The sequence below is a fragment of the Poecilia mexicana genome, unplaced genomic scaffold (assembly GCF_051168715.1).
Source record: "Poecilia mexicana isolate PSO_F unplaced genomic scaffold, ASM5116871v1 scaffold_23, whole genome shotgun sequence".
In the NCBI taxonomy this organism is placed as follows: domain Eukaryota; kingdom Metazoa; phylum Chordata; class Actinopteri; order Cyprinodontiformes; family Poeciliidae; genus Poecilia; species Poecilia mexicana.
This window is the reverse complement of record NW_028263392.1, coordinates 2,096,085-2,112,632: the sequence shown is the minus strand read 5'-3', so window position 1 is coordinate 2,112,632 and position 16,548 is coordinate 2,096,085. Positions and strand designations below refer to the sequence as shown.

Below are 16,548 nucleotides of genomic sequence, written 5' to 3'. Positions count from 1 at the left end.
CAGCTTGCAGGCCACACACACACACATGCACACACTCATGCTGTTAAACAGGATGCATGGACAGCAATCCAATCAGCTGCTTTTTTTCTTTTTCTTTTTATTACTGTCATAACAACATGGAGTGCTGTAATAACGCCACAGTCGAAAATGCATTTCGGAGGTTAAGTAGAGATGGTAAGAATCCCAGAAAGGCTTTGCTGGGGGGGTCAGGGAGCTCATCAAGCTGTCACACTGGCATCAATTAACTGCTTTAAGACAATTGCAGGTGGCATTACAATTTCCATTAAGTTACACACAGAAGCTGCTTCATGTAGGAAACGTCAAGGAGATACCTTCAAAATAAGATATCACCGCCTTCCTAACATAATGACTGAAGATATCTTTTTGCCTAAATTGATTTGTTTTTGTCTAACTCATCTTTAGGCAAAAAAGAGGTGATGTTTTTTAATTCATTAATTATTTCCAAAATCACTTTGGATCACTATTTTAGGAAGGTGACGATGTGTGGTATGACAAAAGTAGCTTTTTCTAGAAACAGGAAATCGTATTTGAGTTTGATTTGGCTATTAATACTTTATTCAGCAAGTATTATTAAAATATAAATAGATAGATAGATAGATAGATAGATAGATAGATAGATATATAGATAGATAGATAGATAGATAGATAGATAGATAGATAGATAGATAGATAGCTTACATACAACATTCCAGAGCAGAACCTTTGTAATCGCATGTTTCTGGTACGCCTGTAAATCGGACGCACAGGCGACATCCACAAACAACAACGATGGACGACAAAGTTGCTTCTCCTGGCACATTTCTTCTTATAAAATGGTCTGATGGGACGCTGGAAAAGACTATTTCAGTGTTCCAGGTGTGCTAAAAGAAATTAGCCTGTTAGCAAAACTATTCCAGCCTAAAATAGCATCTCAGTGCTAAACATGTTGCAGCAACTCAGGCATCCCTAATGCTAATGTTGCCAATGCTATTTTTCAAAGAAGCTTAATTAATGGACAGAGGTTCCTGAAAGACTTGAAAGATGAATGGGAATAGTAGTACTTTGTACCAATCTGATGGTTGAATAGCCTACATTCAACCATCCTTGTTGTTGAGCTCATGTCTATTTATCCAACAATTCAGCAGCAAAAGAAAGTCGTTTTTGAAGTGAAAATGTTGCTTACCTTGTCAATATTACATAGTTTTATCTGTGGCTTGAAAAACAGCAACCTTTTATTTTGAAAGAGCTTTCGGAAGTGCTCATATCTCATTGTGAACTTGACAGCTTGTTTTCCGCGCGGTGACAGAGAGAGAGAGAGAGAGAGAGAGAGAGAGAGAGAGAGAGAGAGAGAGAAGCGCAGAGAGATACGGTAACCTGCAGGAGGACTCACATGGTCCTGCTGCAGCGGACCATACACCACCACAACTCTCAAAAACCTCTCCCACTCAAGTTCTTCTCTTTTTTTTTAAATTCTCCCACCGTACCATCTTATAGTTTTGTTTGTCTTTCAGAGGAATTTCTTCTTTTTTTTTTTTTTTCGCATCCTTGCCACTCGCAGCCCGGTCTCGGCCAGACTCGCGTCGGCCGGTGAAACAGCGTAATGGCTCGGGAGAACGGAGACACCGGCAGCGGCGAGACGTGGAAGAAACAGGTCGATGACATCAAGAAGATCTTTGATTTTAAAGAAGTCCTCGGAACGTGAGTAGACCGCCTTAAAAGCCTGTTTTATATTCCTGAGGCATCCTCACCCGGAGTCTGTTTGCGTCTTCCAGGGACTTCACAGTTACACTTTGATACTACGTTTGAATAAAAATGACTCTTTATACTTTATTCCTCTCTGTTAAAACACTGTAGCATTGATAGGGCGCTTGTTGGGTGTCCTGTGTGAAAATACATGCGCTGCAGTCTTTAGTCGGAAGCATAATTTCAGGCTCTTAATGATTCTTCATAACATTTTAACAATGACATCACAGCATCATTGCTAGTAGGGCAGCTTGATGCTCCCAGGCTTGCGTGTTATTCATTACATGGAGTTAATCATTGTAACCATTCAGTTATCAGGCTGAGCCGTTTCACTAATTCCCCTCTGGCAAGAACACAGCTTTCCCACTGGTTGCAAATCACTCTATTTTAGTCTAAGCTGGCAGCCTGGTATAATGCACAAAGCTTCTACTACTTCTTTATTTTACAAAAAAAAAAAAAAAAAAAAAAAGGGAAGGAAAGAAACCCCACAACAACAACAAAAAACAAGGGGTCCACTGATAAATCAGTCCTTCATTTTGGGAAGTTGGTGATGGGCCAAAGCTTTCATGTGAAGCCGACCTGATCCATCTGAAAATCAGCCGCCGTCCTCTATCGCTCTGCCAACAGTCACCCCATTGCTGCCAATTTTGCAAATTTGTCACTAACCTTCCCAACTTTTCAGACAAAAAAAAAAATCAACAGGTTGGGCTTTTTAAAGATCTAAAGCTCAGTGATCTACCAGAAATCTGCAAATGGTGTATCCCTAAAAAAAACCTTTTACCTACTGTGAGGTAAAATGTTTTATTACATTACAACTACAAATGTCAGTGAAGTTTATTAGCGTCTTACGTGGCAGATCAACGCAAAGTGGTGTAAAGTTGTGTAATGGAAAGCAATTGTTATAGTTTTTAAGGTATATCTAAAGAAAAATTGTATTTTCATTCAGCCCTCTTTACTCTGATACCTATAAATAGAATCCAGTGCCACTGGTAGTCTTTAGAAGTCAAATAATTAGTAGTAGGGCTGTTGTAAACGAATATTTTAGTAATCGAGTAATCTATCGATTATTCTTACGATTAATCGAGTAATCGGATAAAAAAAAAATTATAAAATGAAATATTGGTAAATCTGGCATAATACCGGTGTTACTATCAGATATCAATATCAGTCCAATTTTTCATATTTGGGCATCCCTAACAGTTGCTTTTTTGTAGTTTAGAAAACTAACCTGTAACAATAATAGCTCACTTTCTAAGTTAACCAGAAGAAAAGTTATAGAAAAATCTGAAATTATATTGAATGTAATAACAAAGAGGCAGGCTCACAAATATGCTTATAAAAAATGTCTACAATCCAGCTTTTAGTTTAATGTATTCATCTTCAGTGAGTTTAATAGATTAATTAAACTCACCTTGCCACCTAACCTGTCACGCTTTGGGTTTGAAAATACGGGAAATGCCGCCTGGAGTGGGAGGAGAGGGCGAATGAACGAACATGGGGTGGAGGGGAGGAAATAGACCAGCGGACTGACGAACCGTTAGACCGGGGGACGAACACGGGGGGAAGCAATACGGGATATTTACGACACCTTCACTGGTCACACTCAGAAACTCATCTACCAGCCATGTACGATGCGCTCCGCCACCCGTTTCTTCAGACCGGGATATGAAATTTATTGTGCGGTTCGTCGGTAAAGCTACATTTACACGGTAAGCATCAGCTACTCAGCCGCCCGCCCTGTTCAGGCTATCCGCTCACCTCAGCGCTCTTCCCGCCGTTCGCTTTCAACCAGCAGCCCCGGAGGAGAAATGCTGCCGTACTCCAGGCATCCCCCCAGTCATTTTAAGGATGCTTATTGGTTCCCGAAAAAGGATAAAAAGTCGGGCATTATCATCAATCAATAAAATCCCCACGGGCCAATCTTGAAGATTGGACTTTATGCCGCTGAGACTTAGCTTTTGTCAACAACTCAGAGGCGGAAGTGAGAGCTCCGCGCAACGCAAATGAAGTCCCGGCCGGAACATGGTGCGCTAACTAATAAAACATAAATTAACGAAGCTTCGAGGCAGGTAAATTTTCCTCGAGGAATTTTAGTAATCGAGGTACTCGAATCATTCGAGGAATCGTTTCAGCCCTAATTAGTAGTTTCCTGTTTTTTAAATTTTTTTCTTAGTGTAAATTCAGTTTTTCTGTGAAGCTTTTGGAGTTTAAAAATATATTTTTAGACTCTAGTGTCCTTTATTGAACAACAAATAAACTGGAGAAGGGGAAGACATGCAGATGTTGGGGAGACGGCAAATTTGTGTCTCATCTCTAGTCAGATGAGACACAAACTGTAGCTTTTTGGCCAACATTCAAAATGTTCTGTTTGGCAGAAATCTGATATGATGATCACCCACCCGATCGTGCAGGGTTTCCCCCAGAAGACCAATGGTAGGGCTGGTAGGAACGTTTTGTTTAGGAATGTTACGAATATTTCGATTGGATGAAAAGACCTGTCTGTGATTGGCTGGTCATGTCACTCATTTCACTGTTAGCCTAGCTTTAGCCTGGGTGACGAAATCCTGGTGACCCGTCAGACGTATATGTGCTGGTGAAAACCTCGTGTTGTACTGGCTTATGGGCGATGGTAGCCTTCAGCATTTTCATTTCAGAGCCTTCCCTCAGCATGAGTTCATTTCCAGCCGACCCAGCTCTTTGAATGGAAGGACGTTAGCCGCCTGCTCACTAGTGAGTCCAGGTGGATACAGAGAAACTACTATGGCAAGAGTGGAAAACAAAAACACAACACTCTTTTACTTGCATATGTACATGGTGTGTGTGTATTACCAGCTGTAAATAATCCGTCTTGTCCAAGGAATGATACTGGCGAGAGAAAGTTGTGTTTATAAGCACCTGATAAACCTGGTTAGCGCAGCTAGTGTTACTAGGCCAGCGTCCAGCCACAGTTTCTTTAATTTTGGAGATCGGTGCTGAGCTGAAACCAAACCCACCTCTGCAAAGGTCTGAAAATCATACACTCTCTCCTTTTGTTCTGCTCTGAGAGGGAACTGACAGACCTGCCTGCACATATGTGGTAAACAACAGTCACCGACCTGCTGTCAACTTAGCAACTTTCAACTTTGTCCCTATATTTAGTGGCTTTTCATGCAAAAAAAAAAAGTTGTGATCGAACAAGATCGGAATTGGCAGGTCAGGCCTTTCGGACAGAAAACCGCAATCAGTGCTTCCCTATTTTCCAGTGCATCTCTTATCATAAACACACACAACAAAAACCCCTCTTTCACACCTTAAGGAAGCAAACAGCACACATCATCCTTGATGATGACTGTTAAACTGAGGTGAATTTACTCACCGTCTTAAATCTCCTGCTGTTTATTTGACCACACACACATCTTTGTTTGGTTTGTCCTCAAGCTTCATTGCAGTGGTGTTTCTGTTCCAGTGCTGCTCCATTATCCCAGCGCTTGTGTTGGTTCTGTTTATAAAGCGACTTGTGATGACTTTAAGTAAGGTTAGGCAGCAGCAGCGGTGGTGGTTGGAGGTGTGTGTGTGTGTGTGTGTGTCTGTGTGTGTGTGTGTGTGTGTGTGTGCGTGTGTGTGTGGAGGGGGGATTTTCTTGTTGATGACAGCAAGACTTTAGCAGACAGCAGGAATTACAGCCTGAGCTGCAGCGGTATCACTGTCAGGGTCGTAAGCCTTTTCCTGTGGGAGTTCGAGGCTTTAGGAGAGGAAGCTCCCAGGTAGGAGATGTTTGTTTTCCTTTTCAATCAGGTGGAAATTTCACTTTAAACCAATTCTCTGCATCCACTTCCAGTTTAGAGGAGTTATCTTGTTTGGAGATTGGTGTAGATTGGGATTAACGATGAATTCAGAATTTGGGAAGTTCAAGAAGCAGGGTTAATTGTTTATTTTTTTTCTTTTCGTTTTTGCTGCGGCGCAGCTGAAACTTGGAGCAGATGTGACTCACGAAGACACCTGCTCACTCAGGAGGCAGAGCGGCAGTGATCCGAGTCGGTTCTGTTAGCCGGCGCCGATGATGGATGTTTGTAACTGATGCGTCAGCAGAAAGCGGGAAAGCAGGATGTGTGTGTGTGTGTGTGTGTGTGTGTGTGTGTGTGTGGGGGTGTGTGTGTGTGTGTGTGTGTGGTGGAGGAGAGGCGGCTGCATTGACTGACTCCCAAACAGACTCTTGCTTTCTGTCCTGGAACCAATCAGATAATTGTTGTTGCCTGAGGCGGGTCAGCTGGTTTCCTGATTGGCCAATGGACGACCGCAGGCCACTTCCTGCAGCAGAGAAGCCGCGGTGTGTTTTCTGCTTCGGTAGGTTTTGACCCCAGGAAGTGATGTCAGACACCTGACACTGCCATCCCTGCATCCTCTGGTCCGACTCTCTGCCTGAGCACCTGAACGCCTCACCTCTTCAGGTTTATCAACCTCAGAGGGGCTCAATTAGAGCCGCAGCTGTGTGCAGAGTGATGTGTTTGAGTCTCTCCCTGGTGTCTGATTACCCCCCACCCACCCCCCTGGTGTGTGTGCCGTGTGGGCCCCTGTTCCTCACTGATCAATTATTCAGAAGGAACAGGAGTGTGTTCTTTGTTGCATGTGTGTGTGTAATCTGCAGGTGGGCTGCACATCTCAGCAGGAGAGGTCACTGTGAACTGAGGAAGTGCAAAGGAAATAGTTTATTCAAGAGAGTCTTGATGTAGTTGGTGGGAAAGTAAAAATACACATAAACACATAGTTTTTTAAGCACATTATCAATCCATTTGTTGCTAACAGTAGTGAATCTGATCACTAAGCACAAGGCGTTATGGTAGATGAGGGAATTCAAATATAAACATGTCACCAGCAGGAGACTAAAATTCAAACAGTTTGATCCACCCAGCATTTATAAGTAGGGTATGGAAGACCAATCATACCAAAATGGAATTCAATCAAAAGTGGCAAAAAGAAACATTTATGCATTTAAATTAGAGGTGCAGAAAAAACAAATCTGTTCTATAAAAAATCACAAATCGTAGTCCTGGGAATCCTGAATCGATTTCGAATGTCTTCTAGCTCCAGTGTTAATGATGTTTAACATTCAAAGTTTATTGATTTTGAGAATGCGCATTAAGGCATTATCATTATATCACTTGAAAATGGTCAGTATTATAATTTATTGCAATAACTTCAGGGACAATTTATTGTAAAACAAAATTTCTTATTGTGACGTAACCCGTACAACAACAGTGTCATTATTTCTTGACTTGAACTTGACCCAGAGTACCTTCTGTTGGAACGGCATTCATCTTGTCTGCATTGAGCTAGCTAGCTAGACGTTGCCAGCTAGCAAAGGGCATGCCAAAGCCCTACATTAGCCTGGCTAGCTCAGCGCTGGATTTCAGGTTGGATGTGACTGCGGAAGACCTTTTCAAAGGAGGAGAAGTGTGTGTGTGTGAGGATGGGACAGGAAGAGAAATGTGATGGTAATGCATTGTGGGAACGTTACAGTGCCGTCCAGGGCACGCTGCCCTTAATTGATGCTCCACTTCCCCGGCGCCGGCACTGTTCTCAGTTCACCGTTTCTGGGACTCCGCAATCCACATCCCTCCCAAGTCATTTTGTCCTCTCTTTATCTCCTCTTTATGTCTACAACTCTGTCCTACATCCCCTCCCCACCACACCACCAACCCGCGTCTAACTCTGCCTGGTCTCTCTCGACAGTGCAGAGTTGCGGTGCCAGCGTGCGTGACGGACTTTTCAAAGTTCCTTTCACTCGAGGTATAAATAGGATCTTAAAAATAGAACAAAAGATGATTGTTAGCTTTGTAACAAAGCCAGCTTCATCAGTGGACTGCCAGCCTACGCCCCGAATGGTGCACAACAGCACATGTGCAGTTTTCATAAGAAAAGACGAGATGTACTTTATTGATCGCAGAATCTGTTTTCTTCTTGTTTTTTCTTTTTTTTTTACCAGTTTTGTTCTCAAGTCCATTTTATAAAATGAGTAAAAGGAAACATCTGACGTTTGAGTGCAGTGAGAGAATGATTAATCTGCATTCAGCCATTTACCAAATGACTGCAGCAGTCGTGGTCATTAAAGAATGGCTCGGTGCCACACAAAAAGGATGAAAACACAATATGTGTGCACATCATGTTTGCTTCCCATCCCAAGCCTCACGGTCCCATTGTTTCTACACTGAGGCTGTAAAGTCTTTTTAAAGAAATCAGCAAAATGGTGAACCAGTTTGTGGCAAAATAACAAAGATGTTTACTCTGGGTGAACCTTTGGGGCAGCAGGGGAGTCCTGGCCGGAAGGTTCCTCAAATTTTTTCACATTTTCCTTCCTAATGTGGATTTTATGTGACTGTCCAACACAAAGACACACTGCATACTTCAGTGGGGGGAGGCATTGGAAAGGGGAATTGTGCAAACATCAAGGAAACTTTTATTTTTCAAGTTTTTTACTGCTTTTATAGATGTGGATTCAGTGAAGCAGAGATGCCCTTGTTTGTTGCTGAGACCATAGAGGCTATGTTGCTAAAGCCAAAGACCCGGTGAAGTTGCAGCTGAAGCTGGTGAGGCTTCAGCTGTCAGCAGTCAAACCTGCTACTCAGCAAGGAGGAAAACACTACTCCAAGAGAAACACAGAAACAACAGACTGCAGTTTGCAAAATGTCCACAGGAACCTTCATATTTAGCAACATGTCCAAAATGACCATCGCTAACTGATGCACTTTATAAAATAGATGGAATCATGGGGAAAGAACATTAAGTAGAAATATTGAAACATCTAAAGATCTCAAACTTGGGCTCAGATTTGTCTTCCAAATGGACAATGACCTTACACTTACAGCCAGAGTGGTTACAAAGTGGCTTCAGGAGAACAAAGTCAATAATACATAGAATTTGTTGGCAGATCTGAAAAGGTGTGCGAGTGTCGGTTCCACCAGCGCTTTCAGGAAGAATGGACCAGAACTAATGTAAGAAACTTGAGGAAGGAAACCCAAAATCTTCGACTCAAGTCAAAGGCAGTGCTACCGAATACTGATAAGATGTATGTAAAGTTTTGATTTTGAAAACATCTCTGACACTCTCTCATTATTCTGACATCTAGCAAATAGAAATTATTTTACTAATTCCACCAAGAGAAGTTTGATCTGATTTACCTTCAAACAGAGCAAAAGAAGGTGCATTTATTGTTTGATGTGTGGAACCTTCTGGTTTCGACTGTGTGAGCGACACTGTTGCTCTCGAAGGTTTGAGTTTCTGCATTTATTGTGAAACTTTGTGTATGAGGAGAAGTGTGCAGGAGGGGTGGGGGGGGACTTTCATCCCAGACTGACACGTGGGTCCAGAGTATTAATGATCATAAACTTCAGTCCATTATCGGATCAAGGCTCTATTTTAAGCCTCTCTGTGATAACATCCAGCTTATAATGTCCCCGATCTGGGAGCCTGTTGTTTCTGCTGCTGCTGCTGCCACCGCCACCCGTTAGACAGCTGTATAGATTTATGAACACAGCTGCATGTGCCAATGGGAAAAGGTTAGAAATGTCTTTTTTTTTTTTCAATAAACAAAACATAGGAGGGAATGAGTTGGACTTTGCATACTCGGACAATCTCCGTCGGAGGGTTGTTTGTCCTGGTCGAAGGACTCGGTTTCAGCGCTCTTGTGCAATCCCAAAGGCCCTCGACAACAACATCTGCTCTCCGAGAGTGATACAAGGGGAATACAACCTGCTGGGACGCAAACGCTTGTTGTGATGAATGGAGCAGCTGGTGGGAGACGGCCGCATATTTAGTGATCAAGGACGACAGCGGAGCCGCTGGAGGTCAGCGACGTGAGCTGCGGAGCTAACTGCTGTGCTGCGGGCTATCGGCCTGGTTCACAACACCGTTAGGAGTCAGCAGAGGACGGGGCACAGGAATTCGTGTCAACATGAATCAGTACCAGCTCTCTGTTCAAGAGAGGAGGCGCACTGGGGTTAATAAAGTGTTGTAGTCGACCATGTTGTGGTTTGGAACTGTACTTTATTTTGAGGTTATGAAAAGTTGGTTTATGTCTGATATCCGACTGAAGTATCAGTTGAACGTAGATTTAGAACAATAGTTGTATACAGTGCCATTGAAAAGTTTTCCGTCTAGAGAAGCACCAATCTGTTTTTTTCACTTTCTTATTATTAACTTATTCAGAAAATGTACTTCAATCTGTTTAGCTGTTAACACTTTAGGGCTTTAGCTCTCGGAAAAGCCAAAAAGCACTTCAAGCTAGCATAAAAACTATTTTTTTGCGAAATCTAAGAAGTTATTTATTATTTTGCCGTTCCATCAACCTTTTCTAACGAGATAGGAAACACAGTTAATGACTAAAACTTAAAGTACAAATTCATCTCTAGCCTTCATATTTCTCCTTCCAAGGTAGCATGCTACCAGTATGTGATTAGCACTGTGCAGAACAGGCTTCATTTTGCCACACATCTCAGAAAAATTAAAAGACATTTTCAGGAATATGTTGCTAGCAGGCAAACTGTAATTGTTCTGACACCATGTAATGCTAATGATTCTAACAAAGGAACCAGTTGAGTGATGTGAGGTCTACGTTTGATGTGTTTCCATCTCCACTTAAGCGCTTTAACTCTTTAGCATATCAGCTCTCAAAAAAGCCAAAAAGCATCTCAAGCTAGCAAGGAAACTTTCCCATAAACCTTTTCTAATGCGATAGGAAACATGGTTAATGAATAATCAATAAAACTTGAAGCACAACTTCATCTCTAGCCATAATAACAGTCTTCATATTTCCCCTTCCAAAGTAGCATGCTAACAGCACGTGGTTAGTGCTGTGTAAAACAGGCTTCATTTTGCTCCGGAATATTGTGTTGTTTTTAAAATTCAGGGAGTATTTAATTTATTTTCTTTTCAAGGATTTTTTCTGTATTCAAAGAAGATTTTGCAGTGATGAAGAATGGATCCTCTCTGGAGCTAAGCAGTGAAACAGTATCCCCCTCTCAGACTTTGATTGGGTTATAAACTGACTGATCAGGACTCTAGCCACTCTGGGAAATGCTTCCAGACTGTGTTGTTTTGTTCGATTTCATTTTCGATCTTCTCAAACATCGACATTCTCTCGAAGAAGAAGAAGATTGATTTGGTAGGCCTGAGCAGTGGCTGCTGTGTTCACATGAAAATGTACCAGATCTGCGTTTTTAAGTGCAGGAGAAGTTAGCAGTCGACCCTGATTGGCGATTCTGCACTCGCCTGAACGGAGGAGCAAATCACAAAGCAGCTTTGCATATTTTCTCTTAAGGCTCTGGTGCTTGTGATGGAGGCAAAAGAAAATATAGCAAAATAATGGAGTGGAGGAGGGAAGAGGACAAAGAAGAAGAGATAACGGTATGGAAATGAAGAATTGTATGCGAACAGCAATAAGGGATGGAAGCAGGAGCTCACATAAGCCTGAAGGGAGAGGGGGGGCTTCAGGGGCCCTTTGGCATTCATGTTCCACTTCTGAAGGATAAATATGTTGGAAGTGGTTTCGTTCTGCTACTCGATCTCTCCTTCCACCATCTGCTGTTGTTGGAGCCAAGAAAAGCTTTTGTTCTGAAAAAAAACGACATCTCTGTTTAGAGCTGCAAGGCATTCAAGAACCTAAGTGGTGTCTCATTATGTAAATTTCAGAACAGAGGCTAATAGAATCTTCACACGAATGATTTTGAATCTGTTGGTTCAGTAATGAACTAATTGTAAGCAGCAGCAGCAGCAGCAGCAGCGATGGAGGCAGAGCTCAGGACCAGCCAGGGGGATGAGGAGCTCTGCTCAGACTCCAGAATGAGATATTCGTCAGCCGGCCTCTGTTGGAGGCCGTCCATGTTTCCCTATCCATGCTCCTTTTGGAAGGATTAATCCATGGCATGAACAAGGAGATCTGGGCTTTCTTTTCTAATCATTTCCTTTCGTGAGTCCACAGAACGGGTTGGAATGGATTAAAACTGAGCGTTCTCATTACGGCTGCACCGATCGCAGTTTTCTGGCTGATCGCCGATCTTTAAAAAGCCTGACCTGCCAGTTCTGATTTTTGTAAATGCCTATTTTTTTGGTGTGAAAAGTCTCTAAATAGAGCGACAAAGTTGCTAATAATAGGACTTCATTTGCATAGCACCTTTTAAAACAAATGTCACAAAGTGTTTTACATAAAAAAATCTATTAAAGCATCATAATCGACACAAGAGACACAAAAAGTGTACCAAATCAATTAAAATGCATAACAATATAAGACAAAATGAGATAATAAAAATACAAAAGAAATTTGAATATTAAAAGCCTTATCATAACTAATGATTTAAAAGCTGTTTAATATTTTTAAGTAATATTTGGGATAAGTTGGCAACAATGGTTTAATATTGACCTCACATGTGCAGATGTGACTTGCGTTTTGCATGTTGGGTTTGATCACCAATCTCCCAAAATTTAAAAAATCTGGGTCGATTTATTATTCAGCCGGTTTATCGGTTCAACCTTAGATCTCATAGCTTTTAAAGGAAGTTTATATCAGTTGATTTTACAGTATGATAAGGTTTCACATAGCTGAGCTTCGAATTGGCTGACTGGTTTTGTGCGACCACAATCACATCATTATTTCCGGATGTGCTGATGGCTGACAAATTGAAGCTGTCTTCAAAATATTAAGTGTTTCAATATCAACACAGTATTTTGCTCCTAAACCTGTTCTTCTCTGGTGTTTAGAATCCTTTAGCAAACAAACTATTTGCCAAAACTAATGTCAAATGTTTCGGTTCAGTGCAAGGCAGTGCAAATAGTTATGTCACTACTGATTTATCTAAGTACCACATCGAAACCTTAGAAGTGTTACAAAACCTCTGCTTCCCAGCAGAGTCACACATTGTCAACCAGAACACACTTTAAAAACTGTTGGGTTACAAATGGTTCAGTTAGAGTTATTTTGCTAACCCAGACCTGGGTCAAATATAAACCAGTCAAGCCCTTTGAATTGACACAGGACGGTGAGGTTGTGGGTTCATAACTGTAGCATTTCTAATCAAGACCATCTCCAGCTGGCTCATGTCCACAATGAACTAATAGTACCATATGAAATATTGCCTGTGTGAGTTTTTTCACCAACACTCAGATGTCAGATGGGAAATTTCACAAAACACGAGTTCAGAGTAAACAAAAATGGCCAACTGGGAAGAAGGAATGACGATAGTTTGTGGTCACATTTAAAGGACACAAAACACTACAATGACGTCTTCAACATCCACTGAACTTTCTGTACTATGAACTTGTTTTGTATTCTGTATTCTGTATCTTGGGTTCCCTTCTTTGCTTCTGTCACCTCGCTTTCTGATTGGCTACCCGTCTGGTTTGTCCCTGGAACACCACACCACACCACACCACACACATTGCGACATCGGGCCATGCAGTGGATCTATATTGACTTTAAGACCACTGTTTTGGTCAAATGACATTGGTAAAAATCAGAACCTTGAACTCTCAACTATTGAGAAACGATTACCACCTGAAGGTGTGGACTGTGTTCAATCTTGAAATGAGTGGATCTGATTTTACCCAACCACTAACGTTTAGTTTGGCCGTTAATTGTGTAATGCGCTGGCTTACCGGAAATTGTGTGCATTGTAGAGTAAACAACCCTGTGGGGAGTAGGTCCATGACATCTTTGCCAGAAATAAAATATCTTAAACATCTCTCTGGCTCTGATATTAATTGCTCAATTTTTGGAAGCAACTTGAACTGATTGGCTTTGTTCACCTCCTCCACTGCCATTGCATTGACGGGAGATGAGAATTGAGCGGAATTGCGTAAGAAGGCGATGGCCAAGCTAACGTAGAGCTTAAGACAATTCTTCGATCAAATTATGATTCCTTTCTATTATCCTGTCTGATTCCGCTGCCACTTTATAGGTGGCAATAGTGCATCTTTATGACCTTTGCTGAAGTGTACACATAAGTGAAACAAATATCAAGAGCTCCTAATAAGGCTATTGGTCAAGCATTTTTTTTCTGTTGTGCTCACTATACAAAAATGTCACCACAACCTTTTTAGGGTCTTATCCTAAGACACCCTGGGTAGTAACATCGTGTACTAAGTAATATTTGGCAGGCATGCGACAGGGTCGCCGTGGTAACCCTTAGCTGTTGCCCATCAGATTGTGAACGATGGCCGCCGTTAATGGAAGCAGTCCTGCCGCAGCGCCGCGGCCGACCGCCGTACACTCTGTCTTCTCGACAGGTAATTTAGGGCAGACCACCACTTAACACACAAACACAGGGAGAAGACCCACAAGAGAGCAAACACAAAGAGACATGTATACACAACTCCAACTGCAAGAAAACCTCTGGAAGCTATGACACACACACACATTATAGTGCTGTTAAGTGAAACACACACCTTTACGAGGGACACACACACACACACACACACAGCTACACCATAGAGGCTTTTTCTGTATTATAGCAGACCTACTTTTACTCAGTCCCATTACTGTACTCAGATAAAGGTGATTCAGGCTTTTTTAAAATGTATTTCTCCTTTGGCCTCTGGAGTTACTATGCATCATAATTTTATTGTACTGCACAATGACAGTGAAGTATTTTATTTTATCTGATGTGTGTGTTGTTGTTTATGAGGCCTGTCGTGACCCACTTACACAACTTGTCAAGTCGCCCTTGAGTTGAACACATAGCGACGGCGTGCAAGCGCACATAGACACAAATACAACCAGTGGCGCAAAAAGTGGGTGTGGACTACACTGGGGCGCCACGCTAGAAGGGGCGCCAAAATGATGACAGGAAAATAATTTCTGTTTGTTATATTCCATGTTTAACAGCAAGGTTATTATAGTTAACTAAAACTAACTAAATAATGAAAACTAAAGTTGACAAAACATTTTTGTGAACTGAAATAAATAAAAACAGTTATTAATGGGGAAAAATTATAACTGGAACTATATTGTGCACTTATGAAACTAACAAACAGAAATTAGAAATTAGCCTTTCAAACTCAGTGTGTTGTTCAACAACGATTGAATACATTTTTTGAACATTTTATTTTCTATTGAGTATTCATGTATGTAAGCATAATCACAATAAAATACTTTGACGTTTTCGAGTCCTGCACCTCAAATTATTTTAAAGTCATATTTGATATGTACAGCATTTTTATAACACCTCAAGCTGACATAAGTGTGCAGTTAAATGGCACTGTGTGGCTGGAAAAACCTAATACTGCTCCTTTGTAAATTGAAATAATCATTTGAAAACTGTTTTTTGTAATTACTCAAGTTAGCTTCATCAATTAAAATTTGTCTGATTTGTTTAATAAAATTTGATTGTTTCACGTCTCATGGATCTCTCGAAATTGATTAATTTAGTTTGCTTCACCATCCATTAAAAGCTTCAGCTATCTGTGTTTTTTTCTGCAACTTTTCCCTTCTACAGTTTATTCTTTCACTCAACTTTCCATTAATACATTTGGCAGACAGTACTTTAACCTGTAGTTTTCAAATTGAACAGGAATAACCTCTGAAATTGACTAGTGTGTGAAGTAGAGATTATGGGGTGTGTTACATTTAAATATCAAGGAAATCCAAAGTGTAAACTGATCATGTTGAGCTCTTATGTTCTCAGTCAGCTGCTTTGGTTGGACTAAACACTCCTGTAGTTTATCTTGGGAGTTTCTAATTGAGTAATGAAGTTTGTATGATTTTGGGGGAGGACAATCACATCATCCCCCCTACAGCATTAATAAAGCCTTGAGTCACTTCTAATAAGCCGAGCTGCTGCCGGGTACATTTCACCAAGCAGCCTTCTGCCACTGTTTACACTCCCTTCTCATGTGTGTGTGTGTTTCATTAGTACGTTTGCGACATTGGAGGGTGATTAGATGAGTTTGTGTCTGTTGGACTGAACCCAGTCAAACTTCTGTCTTGTTAACACCTGTTCCTCCATGTGTGACTTTGTCAGGGTGTAACCACGGCTTACCGGAAAATATTTGTTTTTCTGCAAAACAGATGCAGCAAAGCAGCCGTAGGGGGGATTTAAAGTGCGACTAGTTTAGGCAGAAGGAAACACATGTACGGGCATGACGGCGTGGCTCGGTGGAAACGGTAACGCTTGTTTTAATCCTGGAACACAGCTCTGGATACATGGTTAATCTGTGAAATTTGTTTCTTTGCTGACAGGTCTATGTTGTGCAGATTTTATGTTTTTAACTGACTGAGAACAGTGGTAGATTTTTATTATAGGCCATATGGGTGGTTGCCCAGGGTGTTATTACAAAGGGGGTCAAATTATTTATTTATTCGAATGTGATTCTGCCTTAAGTATTAGTTTAACAAATAGTTGTTTCTCATTGAAATTGTATAACAGTACTTCAGCTCATCTAGTAAAACTCACAGTGATGTATTTCACACATTTATTTTTGTTCGTTTTGACAGTTAGTGATTTTTAACTAATAAAAACCCCAAATTCAGTTTCTCAGAAAATCTAAATATCTCAAAACTATGAAAAAGTATTTATTTTCCATTAATGTGAGTCTAATATAAAGTATGTTGGCATACTTTACAATGCATGTACTGCAGTTAAAGTATTTATTTATTTATTTATTTATTTATTTATTTATTTTATTTTTCTGCAACTAGCTATGAAAGTTATTATATCATAGGTATAACCTTATCAAACATAGGCCATGTGGGCGGTTGCCCAGGGTGGCATAAGAAAGGGGATCAAACAATCGAGAAAAAAAAAAGTCAGTTACTTTTATCCACCTGCAGTCGATGGGATG

General features: G+C 41.0%; 1 protein-coding gene across 1 annotated transcript in view; it reads left to right on the top strand.

Moving 5' to 3' along the window:
* Positions 1–1,329: 1,329 nt before the first annotated feature.
* Positions 1,330–16,548, top strand: part of camk1da (calcium/calmodulin-dependent protein kinase 1Da) — a 64,610-nt gene continuing 49,391 nt past the window's right edge. The window contains exon 1 of the mRNA XM_088003135.1: positions 1,330–1,698. Within this exon, the coding sequence (XP_087859261.1) occupies positions 1,601–1,698 (98 nt within the window). The 5' untranslated portion in view covers positions 1,330–1,600. The remainder of the gene's footprint in view (positions 1,699–16,548) is intronic.